Here is a 19,359-nt window from a genome sequence, read left to right as displayed (position 1 = left end):
TAATGCAATTTATGGAGAACTAACGGACTAGTATCAGATATCAAGGTCACACACAGTTCATAACTAGAGGACAACAAAATGCTTCAAACTGGCCTTCACTTCTCCCCAACAAGTTCAATGGAAAAAGATATTCGAGCCTACCTTCAAAATCCAAGGACCCAAACAAAGTCTGGAATAGCCTGCCTACAATTTCAGGAAGATGTTAAAGACAAGCTCTTCTCTTTATAATCCACTAGCAGACTACCCACATCTGATCTGAGAAGTCTTACTATAAACTCAGACTGTAATGTAATTATATTGTAAATTGAAATGAATCCTAGTAGAAAATTATGGGATATAAGAAATTGTATAGTATGGTAAAATGATAATTTGTCCAGTTATTCGATGACTACCTGTCTCACTAGTAGCATGTTTCATATCCCTTAGCCTTGATTACTGCCTCATATTTGCTTGGGATACTGTCCACAAAAGTCTTTGGAGATCAATAGGCATTATGTAGAACCAGGAGTTTGTTATTGCTGCTATCAGCTCATGTTTGTTGGACGATTGCTTTGCAGCTACTGCTCTCTAATCTGGCCCAGAGGTTCTTAATGGGGTTGAGATCTAGACTATTTCCTAGCCAATATTGTAACTCAACCTTGTTCGCTATGAACTAGGTCAGTGGTCGGCGAGCCCCACGCGGCTCTTTAGCCACTTGAGTGCAGCTCACAGCTCAACTAGCTAGCGCAGGGGTGCCCAACCTGCTTCCCTTCCCCGTAAAGATAAGATGACCATATGTCCCGTTTGGAACGGGAATGTCCCCTTTTTAGATCCCCTGTCCCATTGTCCCCACGCACAGCTTCAGGACGCCAAAATGTCCCGTTTTCAGGGACACCGTCCCAAAGCTGTGCGTGGGGACAACAGGACAGGCGATCGCTTCCCTTCCCCTCCAGCGTCGCAACCAAAGCCTGCCCTCCCCGGTCCCCACTGCTGCCTACCACCGCTTCAAACATGCCCTCCCTGGTCCGCCGCAACTAAAGAGAAGGAAGGTCCAAGCGCTGGCCCACAAACCTTCTTCTCGATGTCAATTCTGAATTGACGTCGGGAAGGTTTGAGAGCAGGTGCCTGGACTTCCTTTGCTTTAGTTGAGGCAGGTGGCAGTGGACCGGGTGGGGTGTTTGAAGTGGCGGTAGACAGTAGCAGCAGCAGTGGGGACTGGTCCGGGGTGGGGGGGGAGCAGGCTTCAGCGCTGGAGGAAGGGAGGGAGGCTGGCTTTAGTGCGGCAGGGAGGGAGAGAGGGAGGCTGGCTAGCTTCGGGGGAGGAGTGGAACAAAGGCTGGAAGGCAGTGAAGGGGATATAGGAAGGAGCACTGGTGGCACTAAGGACATAGGAAGGACATGGGAAGGAGGCACTAAGGACATGGGAAGGAAAAAGGGAGTGAATAGAAAGGGACAATTGTGCCTGAGTGCAGAAAGAAATGAAAGAAAGGATCCACAGTCAGAAGGAAACACAACCAGAGACACATGAAATCACCAGACACCAAAGGTAGGAAAAATGATTTTATTTTCAATTTAGTGCTCAAAATGTGTCCGTTTTGAGAATTTATATCTGCTGTCTATATTTTGCAATATGGCCCCCTTTTATTAAACCGCAATAGCAGTTTTTAGTGCAGGGAGCCTATGAGCATCAAGAGCAGTGCAGGGCATTCAGCGCAGCTCACTGTGCTAAAAAACGCTATAGCGGTTTAGTAAAAAGAAAGGGGGGTATATTTATCTATTTTTGTATAGTTGTTACCGAGGTGACATTGCATAAAGTCATCTGTCTTGATCACTTTGAAAACCCGCGGAATATAAATAATTAACATTTTCTCTGCGTACAGTGTGCTTTGTGTTTTTTAAGAAAATTTTATTGTTGGTAGATCATTTTGACTTGGCCATGAAGGTAAGGGGGAGGGAGAGGAGCTGCTGAAAGACATCTAGTAATCCTTGCAGGTTTGACATCTAGTAATCCTTACAGGTTTGACTGTGCAGGGAATCATTTAAAATCATGTTTTATGTGTAACTTTAATTTCTATGAATGAATAGAGAAAATGATATAAAATTGCTTGCTTGTTTTTATTTGTTCTGAAGGGAAGTGGAGAGAAAGAGTGGGATGAGGACGCTGAAGGGAAATGGGGAAGAGAGAGTGGGGAGAAGACGTTGATTTATAAATTGACAATTGTTTCTTTTATACTTTAATATAATAAGTTCAGTATTGTGTGGATGGGATCAGATGGTTTGCGGGGACGGGGACCGAGCCAAATTTTTTTCCCCGTGTAATTCTCTAGGCTCTGCCACGAATCGATTTAGACTACGTGCGGGCAAGCGGGGTGTCAGTTGGGTTGATGTAGCTGTTGTAGCGCAAGCAGGTGCAGGGTATGGCTCTCAAAAGAAATCTTAATCATTGTACTGTTGATCTTTGGCTCTTTTGACTAATGAGTTTGCCTACCACTGAACTAGGTGAGGCATTTCTTGGCTGTATAGTATGGGATGTTAGCCTGTTGAAAAATGAACGGTTGACTGGTACCAAACATGTGTCTGGCTGAGGGAAGGACCTTGGGCCGAAGGACCTCCTTTTATATATTTGTCAGCATTTATCACTCCAAGCAGCACCTGCAATCGACCCACATCATCTCTGGACAAGCAACTCCACACCATCACACTAAGAGGATGCTTCATAGTGGTAGTGGTACACTCTGGCAAGCAGTCCTTGCCAGGTCGCTGATGAACAAAGCGGACATCGTAACTGCCAAATATGGCTATTCGGGTCTCATCGCTCCACACCACCTTCTTCCATTACTCTGTGGTCAAGCTAGCATGCTCTTTAGCCCAGTTCAAACATTTACAATGCTGAACTGTATTCAGGAAGGGCTTTTTCCTGGAAATTCTTGCTTGCAGGCCTGCTTTCACCAGTCTCCAGCAAACTGTCCAGCCTGACACCAACACCCCTGTGACTTACTGATGTCAGTGGCAGTTAATTTTTGTATAAATCTTTATTCATTTTTACATCTTACATCAAGTGTAACAATAATTGACATTGAAATTAAATACATCACTTAAATTTTTCATATTTAACATTTAATTTTTGATTCTGTAGAACTCACTATCCTATCTGTCTGAGGTGTTGTAACCTATTTCCAGCCACTTCAAGCCTTGTTTTTGATAATTTTAGACTCTTCAAAGCACTTGCAGAGTTTCAACACATGGGCCGAGGATACACCTTGACCAATTTTGGTTGTAATCTCTCAGTAACTGTAGCCTTCTTTTCTTAAGGATAGGGCTGTTGCTCTCTTTTTAGGTAGCCAGACTCTTCTGGAAAATTTAGCATACAGCTTTAATTTTTGTGTATTTAGACAATTAAGTAGAAATTAGGTTCTTACCTGCTATTTTTCTCTCTTTTAAATCTTTCAGATCGATACAGCTTCAGCTTACTGATGGTTTATGTCTCATCATGACCAGCAGGTGGAGACAGACAAAACATTGGAATAGCATATAATAGAGGACCCTCCCTATATTCCTTCAGTTTGTCAAATAGCTAAGCAGAACTAAAAACTATAAACAGAGAACAAGACTCTGAACAGGAGTAACTAATAAATATGAATGCTGTTGGAAAATGCAAAAGAGAGACCCCTGCAGCAAAATGTCCCCACAGCTTGCCAGCCGAGCCACAGCCGCTGTTCTTTAATCTCCCTGGCCCTAGAAAAATACTAGAACCCGCAGAAAAAGCAAATCTGCATGCGCAACAACCGCAACAACATAACAGGGTGGGGTGCTGTACCAGTCTGGAAGGTTTAAAAGAAAGAAAATTAGCAGGTAAGAACCTAATTCCTCTTTATCAACCTTGCCAGACCGGTACAGCTTCAGCTTACTGATGGGACGTATCAAAGCAGTACCGATCATGGGTGGGACCCCCGAAGGGCTGACACCAGAACACGCTCACCAAATACTGCATCCCGACAAGTGTGAACATTCACACGGTAGTGTCTGACAAGAACGCAGAGAAGCCCAAACTGCAGTCTTGCAAATATCGGTGTCAGGTCAAAACCGCGGAAGACAAAGGCGCACGCCGACAACTAAGCACAGCGCAGAGGCGCGCACCGAAGAAAATAACTGTTTTTAGGGGCTCCGACAGGGGTGTATGGGGGGAACACCCCCACTTTACTTTATACAGATCGCGCCGCGTTGTGGGGGGTTTGGGGGTTGTAACCCCCCACATTTTACTGAAAACTTCACTTTTTCCCTAAAAACAGGGAAAAAGTTAAGTTTACAGTATAATGAGGGGGGTTACAACCCCCCAAACCACCCACAACGCCGCCGCGATCTGTATTAAGTAAAGTGGGGGGGCTCCCCAACAAAACCCCCCGTCGGAGCCCCTAAAAACTGTCAATTTCTTCGGCGCGCGCCTCTGTCTTCCGCTCAGTTGTCGGTGCGCGCCTTTGTCTTCCGCGGTTTTGTCTATGAACCCAAATATCCACTGAAGGCACTAAAGAAGACTCAGCTGAAGCAGCTACGAGACCCCGAGAGGAATGAACATAGAGGAATTCAGGAACAGGCCTTTTCTGAAAATAAGCGGAAGCAAGAGTCTCTGTGATACAGCGCGCAATGGTAGCCTTGGAAGTGATATTCCCCTTACGAGGACTCGCTAGATGGATAAAGGGATGATCTGATTTCCTGGGTCCTCTGTACATAAGAGCAAAGGACCCAACTGATATCCAACTTGCGCAACGGTGTCTGCTATGAAGAACCCTCCTCACTATCCAATACCGGGAGGACCGCTGACCGATTGATATGAAAAGGAGAAACTACCTTTGCCAGAAAAGAAGGAACAAGCTGCAACACAACCCGCTCCATAGAAAACTCCAGGAACGGAGACCTGCAAGAGAAAGCCTGCAACTCAGAAACACGTCTAGCAGATGTAACTGCTACTAAAAAAAACTGCTTTAAGAGTAAAGTCCTTCAATGTGCAGGCCCCCAAAGGCTCGAAGGGTGGGCGCACCAGCAGAGACAAGACCAGATTAAGCTCCAAAGATGGAACAGATGGTCTAACGGGAGGCCTGAGCAATTTGGCTGCTCGCAAGATGCGAACAACATCAGGAATGGCAGTCAGGCGCTGACCTCGTAACAACCCACAAAAGCCTGACAAGGCAGCAAGCTAAACCCGGAGAGACCAAGCCAGGCCCTGTCCAGGCCATCCTGCAAAGAACTCTTAAGATGTGAGGCAGAGAATTGCGAAAGGAGACCACTCCACATGAAGTACACCACTCCCGCACAGAAGCCCTAGAAGTGGAAAGTCTCCAGGATCCCAAAAGGGTAGAGATGACTTCATGGGAATACCCCTTCTTACCATTCAAGAGCCAAGCCATAAGACAAAAAGGGACCCTTAATCAGAAGATCGGGAAAGAGCAGCAGAGACAGAAGATTCACCACTAGATGCCGCACCAGGTCCACTTACCATGGATGCCTGGGCCAATCTGGGGCCACAAGAATGACAAGGCCCGGATGACAAACAATGCGAAGGAGAACTCTGCTGACTAATGGCCATGGAGGGAACACATACAACAGACTCTACGTTGGCCATGGTTGGACCAGAGCATCCAGACCCTCGGCCAGACTGTCTCTGTGACAACTGAAGAAGCAGGGTGTTTTGGTGCTGACACTTGTGGCCATCAGATCCATAAAAAATTCTTTCTTGAATCTGGAAACCACAGGATGAGCAGAGAGCGGTTTCCCTTGCAGAGGCTGATGGAAAGCAGCAATTGCACCGAGATGGACTCGTATCGAAGTCGACTTGAGGCCAGACTGAGAAAGGTGCAAAAGATAGTCCAAAACTGAAGACAAGGAGGAGTGTTGTGGCTCATGATGATGAGAAAAACACCAAGTAGAAAATCTTGTCCACTTTTGGTAGTAGCATTATCGAGTGATAGGCTTCCGTGAAGCTTCCAAGACATCTCGCACAGGTTGAGAAAACTGGAGAGAAGTTATGTTGAGAGGAACCAAGCTGTCAGGTGTAGAGACTGCAGGTTGGGGTGAAGCAGAGATCCCTGATGCTGTGTAAGCAGTAAGGGAAGAACAGGTAGAGGGTACGGCTCCCTGGTGCTGAGTTGAAGGAGAAGGGAGTACCAGGGTTGTCTGGGCCACCGTGCAGCAATCAGAATCATGGTGGCCCGGTCTGACTTCAGCTTGACTAGAGTCTTTTGAATGAGAGGAAATGGAGGAAATGCATATAGGAAGAGATTCGTCCAGTCCAGAAGAAAAGCATCTGTCTCGAGACGCTGAGGAGTGTAGATCCTGGAGCAGAACTGAGGCAGTTTGAAGTTATGGGGGGCAGAAAAGAGGTCTATCTGAGGCATCCCCCACTGAGAGAAGATCTGATGAAGGGGTCTGGAATGGAGGGTCCATTCGTAGGCTGGAGGAGATGACTCAAGTTGTCCGCCAAGGCATTGTCCTTCCCCTGAATGTAGACAGCTTTGAGGAAGGTGTTGTGGCGAATCGCCCAATCCCAGACTCTGAGAGCTTCCTGGCAGAGGGAGGCCGAGCCCGTGCCCCCATGCTTGTTGACATAATACATGGCGACCTGATTGTCCGTGCAAATGAGGACCACCAGGTCGTGAAGCAGATGTTGAAACGCTTGAAGAGCATTGAAAATCGCCCTGAGTTCCAGAAGACACCGAATACAGCGTTGATGAGGGTCCATAAGCGAAATCGCACGCTGGCACTTGACACACTTTTTAAAACCGGTGATAGGCCGGGACATAGGCCGGTAAAGCTCCGCCGCAAGATCGAAGCCGCGTGGCTGCGGCCACGTGGCCTGCCCGGTCGAACGGATGGAAGAAATTTTTTTTTTTTTTAAACAATAAAGAATGACGAAAATCAGCGATTAATGTAATGTAATGTAATTTAATTTATTTCTTATATACCGCTACATCCGTTAGGTTCTAAGCGGTTTGAAGAAAATATACATTAAGATTATAAATGAGAAGTAAGAAGGTACTTAAATTCCCTTACTGTCCCGAAGGCTCACAATCTAACTAAAGTACCTGGAAATTAATAAAGAAGAGAAAATAAAGATGGTTGAAAAAAGAAAAATTCTATGTGAACTTATAGGATGGAAATTAAACTGACAGTGAAGAACTGTTTGAAAAATACATATGGAATGCAGTTAGAGAGGGTAGGTTACAATCTATTTATGGTATTTGTTTAATTGGAAGGTGTTAAGAGAAAAATAACCCAAAACCTCGGACTTTAGAAGGCACATGTGAAAAAAACTTCATGCATAGTGTCGAAGACGGACTTCTCGGCTCCGCGGAAAAGTAAGAACTGAGGAGACGCGTCCCGTGCTGGGTGGGAAGGCATGCGCGGTGCGGGCGACTCGAAACTTCGAAGTTTCTTCAAACAAGACTGCTTGTGAGGCGTCCGCATCGGGATCCGTTGGATCACGTCACCCATTAGCGAGAATACCTGCCTGCTTGTCCTGGGATAAGAGTGAATTTGTGAGTGCAACTTGCTCACCTGGGGTTCTGGGAGGAAGACCTTTTTCAAGGAAGTGTCGAACAGAACCCCAAGGAACTCCAGGCACTGAGAGGAAAGGTTTACAACCCAGACCAGCGACTGCAGAAACTCCACCACCCGAGCCGTGACCCAAGTGTTCACCTGTAATGACTTTGCCCAAATCAACCAGTCGTCCATGTAGGGATGCAGTAGAATGCCCTCTTTGCACAAAGCCACTGTGATGACCACCATAACCATGGTGAACATCCGCAGAGCCCTGGCCAGACCAAAAGGAAAAGCACAAAACTGATAGTGCGGACCCAAGATTGCAAAGCAAAGGAAGCGCTGATGGGAGGCTCGGATTGGAACTTGCAAGTAGGTCTCCGTCAGAATGGGAGAGGACAAACTCCCCCGGCTGAACCCCTAGAACCACAGAGGCTCCAAAGCGAAGATGGAACTGTGAGAGCACTGTTAACCCCTTTCACATCTAAGATGGGCCGATAGGTCCCCTCTGTCTGGGGCACCACAAGCAACTGGCGGTGCAACACTCTCAAGGGAGAACTGAAACTACTGCTTTGAGATCTAACAAACATTGAAGGGGCTGGCAAAAAATCTGCGTCTTCCATGCAGCCTGACAAGGAAAAGCAAGAAAATGATCTGGCAGGGTATGGGCAAACGCCAGAGCATAACCAGTCTAAATCACCTCCCAAGACCCACTGTTCAAACGTGATCTCTGCCCACTTCAGAGAAAACTCACACAGCCGGTCACCCACTGGAACCAGAGGGGGTGCCAGCAAGGAGACCCAGGCAGGACAGGACAAGGGGAAACTGTCTGCACTGAAAGAAACAGCCTTGGGGAAACCCAGATGCCTGAAAGGCAGGGGCCCCTCGACTAGGGCGGAGATGGCAGAAATCATGTCCGCGATCAGTGCCACCCAGGGCCCGTGGCCCTTCTCCAAGGCCAGGTAAGCGAGGCACCACAGGACTGGATAAGGTTAGAGCCAACTGGTCCAAACACCAGCTTGCAAGAGGTCATACATGGAACCTAAGAGACAAGAAGCACCAATCTCAAGTTTGACAACTATCTGCTCTACTATGTCCCAATTATCAGACTTGGCCCAGATAAAAACAACAATAAAAAAACAAAAACCACACCTGAGCGACCAGTCTGCCACATCTCGTAGCCTGGACCACCAGGGGAAGAACCTTAAAACCCGGTTTAAGGAGGGAATCCAACTTACGCACCTCGGCTTCTCAAGGCAGAGTTGCCCTCCACAGGCACAGCATGCCACTTCACCATGACTGAGGCCACCGCGTCCACCACAGGCAACAGCATCAGGACCCAATCCCCCTCCGAGTTGGGATACAGGCGGGTCATGGAACGCACAAGCAAAATGGCACCACCGGCACCTGTCACAAAGTGAGCAGAAATTCCGATACCCTGCTTAAGGAAAGAGTGGGTACAGAGTGGATCCCATGAAGTAAGGGGTCCACCACATGAGGGGGGCTCCGACACGGTGTCCTCGGACTGCAACAGAGGAAACCGGCAAACACAGCCCACGGAGTTCGTTCCGGAGGCGCTAGTAGACGGAGCAACAATCGCTGCTAGTGAGAAAACTGTATCCCCTAAAGCAGTGGTCTCAAACTCACGGCCCAGGGGCCGAGGCCCTCATTATGTTTATCATAATAGCAAAAATAAAATAAAACAATTTCTTGATCATGCGTCTCTTTAGCTATAAATTACAATATTATTATTAAGACTTAGCCAAAAGGAAATATTTATGAACTATAAAGAGTTTCACCTCATGCAAAATTGTCATTTCTTTAATAAGGCATTAACTATTTTTTCTGAGGCCCTCTAAGTACCTACAAATCCAAAATGTGGCCCTGTAAAGCAGAGATGCCCACACTTTTTTGGCTTGCGAGCTACTTTTAAAATGACCAAGTCAAAATGATCTACCAACAATAAAATTTAAATAAAAACACAAAGCACACTGTATGCAGAGAAAATGTTAATCATCATTTGTATTCGGGGTTTTTATCAGAGGTCAAGGCAGATGACTTTAAAATATGCAATGTCACCTCAGTAACAACTATACAAAAATAGATAAATATACCCCCTCCCCTTTTGCTAAACCGCGATAGCGGTTTTTATCGTAGGAAGCTGTGCTGAATGCCATGCGCTGCTCTCGATGCTCATAGGCTCCCTGCGCTAAAACTGCTATTGCGGTTTAGTAAAAAGGGGGCCATAGTGCAAAATATAGACAGCAGATATAAATTCTCAAAACGGACACATTTTGATCACTAAATTTTAAAAAATAATTTTTCCTACCCAACAGCATCCCAAGAGATCCTCAGGAATTGGGAAGCACGTGGAGCAGAGGGGAACAGAAGTGTCACTTAGTGGGGCTGACCCACAAAGGACATTGGGGGCATCCCCTCCAATCGAGACCCCCGGGGCGGAAGCATGACCTGCAGCAGCAGCAAAAAAGCTAAATATGTAAAATAGGGGGGAACCCTGGCGGCCCCCTGGGACTCCCTGCGACAGCAGGGGATCCAGCAAACCAACCTGTCGCCTGTGTCACCAAACAGGGACAAGGTCACCTGAGGCTAGACTAAAATGGAGGTGATTCTTGCCAAAACGGAGCTGAACCACCCCCCAAAAATAAGCTCCATAGACCTTCAGCTAAGAGGCCTAAACTGCCCCAACCGCTAAAGGAGAAAAACCAGCATTAAAAGTTTCCATAAACTGATCAGTCTAATCTGAGCAAAAATGGTTATTCAATATTATTAAACCACCACCTTAAATTTCACTCCATTACCATTGAACTTCCCATCAAACAGCATTGTACAAGATGTCAAGGGCTTTAGCTCTATTAACCCTTTAAAAATATTTTAAAGTAAAGATGAACACCTCAAACATAATATTTTGAAGACAAGATTACCAGTTACCTAAATGGTGCACATAACCATGCATAATCCTGAGAGATCAGTCTTTCAGAATCTGCAGCAGCCGCTCCAAACTTATCAGGTACTGGGAGATGATTTCTCACAAGATAGTGGGTAGTGTCTTTAGAGATTTGGTAGAGGTGAGCAATTTTACGCTTAACACACGTATGTAAAATAGCCATACCCTTGGCTAAGGGTTGCCTTTAAAAGTAAGAAACATTTTCAAAACAAAATGCTTGTTTTAGTTAGGTAAATCCTACTCCTCACCTTTTTCATTTGTGAGATATGATCTTAAACAAGAGAAAAAAGACCAATCAAATACAGTGGAACCTTGGCTTACGAGCATAATTCGTTCCAGAAGTATGCTCATAAACCAAATTGCTTGTATATCAAAGCGAGTTTCCCCATAGGAAGTAAGGGAAACTTGCTTTGATCCGTTCTACCTCCTCCCCCGCCCCACCCAGGCTACCGGCGCTGCTCCATTCCCCCCCCTTGAGGCCACCGATGCTGCTCCATATCCCTCCTCCCGCAATCCGGCATCCCCCTCTGCGAACCGGCATCCTCCCTCCCGCTCACGTCGTTCCCCGCGATTCTACATCCCCCTGAGCACCGAAACGAAATCCCTTACCCCGATTGGGCACCGGCACCAGTACCAACATGCCGGTGCCCGAAGATCCTCCCTTTTCTGGGCTGGGTGGTGCATTGGAGATCCTCCCTGTTGTCTGTGCTGGGCCTTGAGCATTTGCGCATGCTCAAGGCCTTCTCGTCTCGCTCTCTCCGAGATTCTGAATCTGAGAATATTGGAGAGAGCGAGACTAGAAGGATTTGAGCATGCGCAAATGCTCAAAGCCCAGTCCAGCCCAGCACAGGGAGGATCTTCGGGCACCTGCACCAGCATGTCCTATGCGTTGAAGCTGGTGCCGGTGCCCAACTGGGGTAAGGGATTTTGTTTCGGTGTTCGGGGGGGGGGGGGGGGGACGCCGGATCGCTGGGGAGGATGCTGGATCACGGGGGATGGCGCTCGTAAATCGAGTCAAACTCGCTTTCCGAGGCGCCGATTTTGCGAATGTTTTGCTCGTCTTGCAAAACACTCGTAAACCGAGGTTTGATTGTATTATAAAAGGAACTCTAGATAGTACATATGAGACTCTCAGAGAGTCTAGGCCCTGAATGTGAAACCTCTCAATGTGAGCTACCCATGTTAGAAAGTACCTGTGGTCAGAACAATTTAGTAAGAAGCAAATCTGAAAGGGTAGACCCAACTTCTGAATGGAATGGGAGAGCTACCAATACAGTTTAAGCTACTCAAATGTGCTTCTGGAATACACATTACTTTGTTTCACTGGTATTTTAGGTTTGATTTAGTTCATCTCAGATGGAGACATGCCATGGGATTAAATGGCAGAGTGAAGTTAGATTCTGAATGTTCTCCCATTGAAGCCACTATGGCCATAGACTAAAACAAAACAATCTCCTCACTAACAAGGCTGAAGTGATGATGGTAAAAGATACTCACAATCATCCATTTCTGTTAATAGTGGTAAATCTGTGATCTTGGCTTTTTTGCTAAATGTAGAAGTTATATTTGGTGCGATTGTGAAGTTTGATACAGTTTCAGAACTTAAGCTGCCATGTAATTTGCCAGGGGCCCAAGTAACTCTTCTTTTTCTTTTGGTCTAAAATTACACACAAAAAGTTATGAGGAAAGCACGCAATAAACTATCATTTAAAAGAAATCCAGAACAGAAAAGACTCAAATCCAGAATTTTGATTCAACACACAAAGGACTTATACACCAGCATATCCTAAACTGGGATTAATATTTTGGTAAGCATATCCACCTGAGGAAGGGAACATACTGCTCCATCACACTGCTTCTGCCCCGAGTCCTAGTATTCATCATGTCTGCAGTTGTTTTCCTCCAGTTCCAGCTGCCATTGCAGAGGTTTTTTCATTTTCCAACTTGCCTGTTGACATCACCCAGTCTCTGCTTTCATTGAGAGAATTTTAAACCCACTTCTATGAAGAGGAAAAAATGCTGCTCTATCACAAAGAGCAACACTTAACCCTCTATTTAGCATTGTTGCCTGGTACTTGACACGGTTGCTCTTGTTCAACATCAAGTTACGTAAACCATTTCACCATCTGCCAATTAGGGTTAAATATGTCACCCCAGTATATCAAAGGAATGGAGGGAAGGGGGAAGTACTAATTTACAGTAGTAAAGCTGTCTATTTTATGTTAATATTAAACCTTATATTTAACCTTATATTTACATGGTGTTTATGGTAAAAGTAAAAATTAAGAAGCAAGGTTGTTTTATATGAGGGTCATTTAATAAATAATGTACACTTTTTTTTTTTTGTAAATAATTTTTATTCTTTTTTAAATTCTTACATCAAGTGAAATACATGTATTACATTCAATTATGAAGAAACACTTGAAATTATCAATAAATGTTCTTACATTGTAAATTAAAGAAACCCTTTACCAAAATTTTATATCATATTATTATTACAATATTTTTCCCTTTCCTACCCCCTCTATATGTTCTATACGTGTTATGATATCTGATCAGTAGAATAATTTGTCAATGGTCCCCATATTTTATTAAATTTTTTAATATAACCTTGTTGTAATGCCATTACTTTTTCCATTTTATATATATGACAAATTGAATTCCACCAGAAAGTGTAATTTAATTTAGTGTAATCTTTCCAATTCTGAGTAATTTGCTGAATGGCGACCCCTGTTAGAATTAATAAAAGTTTATTATTGTTAGCTGATATCGGACTCTGTGTTCTCATTGTTGTTCCAAATAATATTGTATCATATGATAGTTCAACATGATTTTCTAATAATTTATTAATTTGGGGCCAAATTAATTTCCAAAAGGAATTAATACAGGGACAAAAGAATAATAAATGATCTAATGTCCCCACTTCTATCTTACAATGCCAGCATCTATTAGATCTACTACTATCTAATTTCTGTAATCTTGTAGGGGTCCATAAAACTCTATGTAATAAAAACATCCATGTTTGACTCATAGATGCTGACCTTGTAGTATGTATTCTCCAGGACCAAAATTTTTGCCATTGAGATGCAGAAATTGTCTGTCCTATCTCAATACTCCAAATGTCCCTAAGTCCTGTTCTCTTTTTTTTGTTTGAAAATTCATATATAATCTTATACCATTTTGCAGCTTGGTGTCCTAGAAAATCTGCTTGAAAACAAAGGATTGGCAAACTATATTGATTATTAAGATTCTTCCATTCAGGGAACCCTTCCTGAATAGCCTGCTTCAATTGCATCCATTTAAAATATTGTGTTTTTTCTAATCCAAATTTTTGTTGCAATTGTGAAAAACTAAGCAGTGATCCATTTATTATTACATCTTTTAAAGTACGTATACCTGCTATTATCCATTGTTTCCATACTATTTTAAATCCACCAATTTTGATCATGGAGTTTACCCAAATAGATTGATTTAAAGATTTAGCCAATGGATTTGTTGATAAATTGCTTATAAATCTTAATGTTTTCCATGTATCTATTAGAATTCTATGATCTTTATAACTCCTGGGCATTGTTATACTAATGAAATGTTCTGGATGTAAAGGGAACATGAGGCGCCATTCTAAATATAACCAATCAGGTACATTTTCCATGAGATCTGGGAGGATCCAATACATACCCTGTCTTAAAATATAGGCTTGATGGTACCTATAGAAATTTGGAAAATTTACCCCTCCCTCAATTGTTTTTTGTAATGATGCTAAAGCGATTCTGGGTCTTTTCCCAAACCAAACAAATTTTGTTAGTATACTGTTTAACTTTTTATAAAATGACCCCTGAAAAAATATTGGGATCATACTCATTTGATAACAAACCACAGGTAAAATCATCATTTTAATTGTTTGAACTCTTCCCCACCAAGAAAGATGTAAAGGATTCCATTACTCGCACATTTCTGTTATTTTCTTTAATAAAAGTTTTTCATTCTCTTTTACTGTGTCATCAATTGTATTTTTTATAAGAATACCTAAATATTTTAGTCCTTCCTCTTTCCATTTAAATGAATATGAATCAAATAATCCTTTGGTACAATGGATATTAATTGGAAGAACTTCAGATTTTTCCCAATTGATTTTATATCCAGAAAACTTTCCAAACTTTTCTATTAAGTTAAGTAGATCTGGAATGGTGTCTTCTGGTTCTCTTAAATATAATAAAATATCATCTGCATACGCAGATAATTTAAATTCCCAATTAGAAAATGTGATTCCCTTTATTCCCTTAGTTTGATTTATTGCAATTAATAAGGGTTCCAGAACGATATCAAAAAGTAAGGGAGATAAAGGACAACCTTGTCTAACTCCCCTTAGCAAGTTAAATTTATCAGATAAGTTATTGTTTATATTTAATCTTGCTCCAGGGGAGCTATATAATGTTTGAATCATTTTAATAAAACCAGGTCCTACACCAAACCATTCTAGAGCTTGATACATAAACTTCCATTCTACTCTATCAAATGTTTTTTCTGCATCTAATGATATTAGAAAAGCTGGATCATTCAAATTTTTTGCTAAATTTAAAGAATGAAATGCTAATCTAGTGTTATGTGAAGAGTGTCTTTTAGCAACAAATCCTGTTTGATGTACATCAATGATAAAAGGAAGAGCTTTTGCTAGCCTTATAGCTAGCACTTTAGCAATTAATTTAGCATCTACATTCATCAAAGATATAGGCCTATAGTTTGTTATCAATGTCGGATCCCTGTTTGGTTTTGGCAAGACAATTATAACAGAATCAGCCATAGTTCCTGATATATTTCCATTATTCATTTGATATTGGTATAAATTTAATAGATAAGGTAATAAAGTATTTTGAAATGTTTTATAATATTCAACAGTATATCCATCTCCACCTGTAGCGGATCCAACTCTAAGAGCCTTCAATGCTGATTCTATTTCTTTTAAAGATATATGTTCTTCTAAGCTTCTTTTTATATGATCCGGAACATTTGGTCCAATAAATGACTTTAAAAACTCTAAACCATCTTGTTCTTTATTTTCATAAGTATTAGAAGTATATAAATCCTTATAAAAATCAAGAAATTGTTTTATAATTTCTTCAATGTTGGTGTGTGTATTGCCCTGCTTATCTTTAATTGCAATTATTTTAGTTTTTCTTTTTTTTGCTTTAATAAAATTTGCTAACAATCTTCCAGCCTTATTTGAATTTCCATAATACTGTACTTGTCTATAGAACATATCTTTTCTTACAAATTGAGAAGAAATCTCATATTTAACTTTTGTTTTTAATAATTTCTGTAATGTATCATGTTCCCATTTTATAATTAATTTATGTTCTAGTAATTTAATTTCTTGCTCCAATTCTATAAATTGTTTTTTAAGTTGTTTTTTCTTATATGCGGAATATGATATAATATTTCCTCTCATTGTTGCTTTATAAGCATCCCATAAAATTTCAATATTTATGTTGTCTGAATTATTAATTTGAAAAAAATCATCCATTTTTACTTTAATATCTTCTATAAAGTTCATGTCTGCAAGCAAAGCATTATCAAATCTCCAAATTGGTTTAGAAAAAACTGATATATCATCCTGCTGATCAACCCACACACCAGCATGATCTGAAATAATTATAGGATCAATAATTGCTTTTATCACTCTTTGTGCAATATTATTAGAAACAAATATATAATCAATTCTTGAAAAGGATTTATGGACCTGAGAACAAAAAGAATATTCCTGATCATTAAAATGAAGGATACGCCATATATCAACTAAATCACAAGATTGTATCAAATTGTCTAATCCTAATGATTTCATAATTTTACTTGGTTTTTTATCCAAAATAGGATCCATTACAGCATTGAAATCTCCAGCTACTATTAAATTAGAAGCAGCCAGTGGTAGTAATATCTGTTGAATATTTTTGAAAAACTCCATTTGATTTGAATTAGGAGCATATAAATTAAATAAATCCAGGGTTGTATTTCTCAGATTCATTTTAATATGTACCCATCTTCCTAGTGGATCAAATTTTATTAATTTGAAATCTGCTATGAATTTCTTATTTATGAGAATAGCTACTCCCGCTTTTTTACCAATAGCAGGTGCAAAAAAACATTTGGACACCCAACCCCCTATTAGTTTATTAGATTCAAGTCCTGTCAGATGGGTCTCTTGTATGAAATATATGTCAGCGTTTTGCTTATGAAGAAAATTCAGTATTCTCTTTCTTTTGATTGGATGGTTAAGACCATTGACATTAAGAGAATAAATTTTAAGAGCCATCTAAATTAATAAGTAATGTTTGAATTAGAACTCTATAATAAAAGTTTAGATCAGACATCCACACATGTTTAATATTTATTCCTTTTCTTATTATCAATTCCTTACTTATATCTAATTCCATTCCCCTTTTCCCATCCCCCTCCCATCCCTCCCCAATTAACAAAAGTTGTGTACACTTGGCCTCACGCATATCAAGATCAGCAATAACACACTCCAAGAAGACCTTAAAACTTTCAATATTCAATTTAAGTCATCTGAATATTAAAATTATATTAAAATGTAAGTAATAATTCATATATTTTAGTAATCATGAATTAACTAAATAAATTTCATATATATTTCTTAATATATCAAAATTTTTATATTCAATATTATTAAATCTTTAATATCTTTTTATTATTATATATATATTTCTTTTTTTTTTTTCCCCTGTTAAATATAAATTGTTTATTGTAAAAACAAATAAATATATATTGTTTATCTTTACTTGCAGCTTTGTCTCTGGTTTTACAGCCTTTTTAATGTGTTTCTTTGCATCCAGTAGTGCAAGCCGATGGTTAGAGTCCAAGCAAAGATCTTTGATTTATGCCTCAATTGAATCTGCGACCAAAATTAGCTGCTTGGTTTTGGCAGAAACTGAAAGCATTAATGAAATCACAGACAGATATTGTTTATCTTTACTTATATTCTAAAACTTTAAAACGTTTCCCCCCCTTTTTTTTTTTCCCTGTTTTTTTTTTTTTCATCTTTTACTTTATCATCGTGATATTATTAATATGGGAGTATAATGTTATGTGAAAAGTGATTCCACGAGCAAAGATTCCTCCCCCCTACGAGAGATCACCACGAAACCACACACCAGCTATTATGTATTTTTCTCTTTTTGTCTATCTCTCTTCCTCTCTCTTCTCTTTTTCCTTTTCTTTTCTTTACTGTCCTTATCTTCTTTCTTCTTTTTTTCCCTTGAAGGAGAACAGTTTAAATAGGTCTTTACAAGTTTCCCTTTTCTTGTAGTTCAAGTTCTAATATCCTTTTCCTTCTTTTTCTTCTTGTATTTTATGGAGTAAGTTCATATTATGTTCCGGTGTATGTAGAAAAAATCCATTTCCTGTTTCTTTTTCGCACAGACTTTCGGGATTCTGAGTTTTTAAGTTTTAAAACTTTTGAGAGAGAGTAGAGGGAAAACAAATCCAACAAACCTTTTCTTATTTGCGGTGTGTAATTCCGCAGCAACCCCCCCCAGAAGAGAGAAATCCCACACGAAGAACCACTCCCCTCATTCATTTTTTTTTTTTCCCCATATTTCATCATTCTATTTTATCAGAAATCAATTTGCAGAATAGTCTTTTAAATATAATTAAATATTTTTTATATTAAATCGTTCAATTTCCTGTCTATTTTCTTTCTTTTCATATCATATATTATAACATCTATTTTGTTAACTCTCTATTATATAAATTGTATTTAAGCCTTTTAATAAATTTCATTTGCATTTTAGAATGTTTATTACATTCTAGTTCTACTGTAAGAGAGACGTTAGAAAAGAATACATTTGAAGCTAATCTAAGCATTCTAAATCGTTGTATTTTAAAACACAGAAATCTTTTCCTTTAAAATAAAATAAAATCATTCATTTTTTTTTTTTTTGCTATATAATCAATATATGCTATATAATCAATATATGTTAATATAATTCAATTTTCATCATTTCTAATCAATATATTTAAAGACATATTAATCAAATTAGGATGACATAGGCACTTCTTGAGTTTGAATAAATCTTTCTAGTTTCTCTGCATCATCAAATGTTAAAGTTTTGTTTCCGATGGTAACCTTCATATTTGCAGGATACATTAAACCAAATTTTGCTCCCAATTCTCTTAGCTTTGGTCTCAATTCCAACAGCTTTTTTCTTTTTATTGCTGTGTTTTTAGCGAAGTCAGGAACAAAATGGATGTAAACATCTTGATATTTAAGTCCTTTATTTTGTTTTGCTAGCTGAAGTATTTCTAAGACCTGTTGGTGGCGCAATAGTTTGAATATAAATGGCCTTGGCAGATGTTGATTTTCTCCTTTTTTCATAGGCACTCTATGTGCCCTTTCTACCTCTATGGGATAGTTTGTTTTTATCGGAAGTAGTTTGGGAAGCAGATTTTCAATAAAGGCTACCGGATTTCCCTTCTCTGCTCCTTCTGGTAATCCAATCAAACGGACATTACTTCTTCTTTCTCGGTTCGAATAATCTTCAATTTCTTTAGTAAGTAGATCTATTTTTTTCCTATCTGCTCGACTGCAGCATGCTTCTTCTTCTACAATCATCATTCTTTCTTCTAGGTTATTAGATTTTAATTCCAGGAGATCCATTTTTTTGTTTAATGTGGAAACTTCCTCCGATATATTCGTTACTTTTTTAGTTAAAATTGATAACATTTCTTTTATTTCTTTCAGTTCTTTTATTACTTCTACATCTGCCATCTTTAAGCCTGACTCCTGTTCCGGTTTTGCTCTCTTACTGCTTCCAGACATCGCAAAGTTATTCTTGTTTTGTTTTCCTGTTGCCATCCTTTTATCTTATCTT

At 40.3% G+C, this 19,359-nt stretch overlaps 1 protein-coding gene across 1 annotated transcript in view; it reads right to left on the bottom strand.

Moving 5' to 3' along the window:
* CENPE (centromere protein E) overlaps positions 1–19,359 on the bottom strand; it is a 539,120-nt gene that overhangs the window by 395,727 nt on the left and 124,034 nt on the right. The window contains exon 14 of the mRNA XM_033956806.1: positions 11,972–12,131. Within this exon, the coding sequence (XP_033812697.1) occupies positions 11,972–12,131 (160 nt within the window). The remainder of the gene's footprint in view (positions 1–11,971; positions 12,132–19,359) is intronic.

The sequence above is a fragment of the Geotrypetes seraphini genome, chromosome 1, assembly GCF_902459505.1.
Source record: "Geotrypetes seraphini chromosome 1, aGeoSer1.1, whole genome shotgun sequence".
Classification (NCBI taxonomy): domain Eukaryota; kingdom Metazoa; phylum Chordata; class Amphibia; order Gymnophiona; family Dermophiidae; genus Geotrypetes; species Geotrypetes seraphini.
This window is presented reverse-complemented; position numbering and strand designations above follow the sequence as displayed.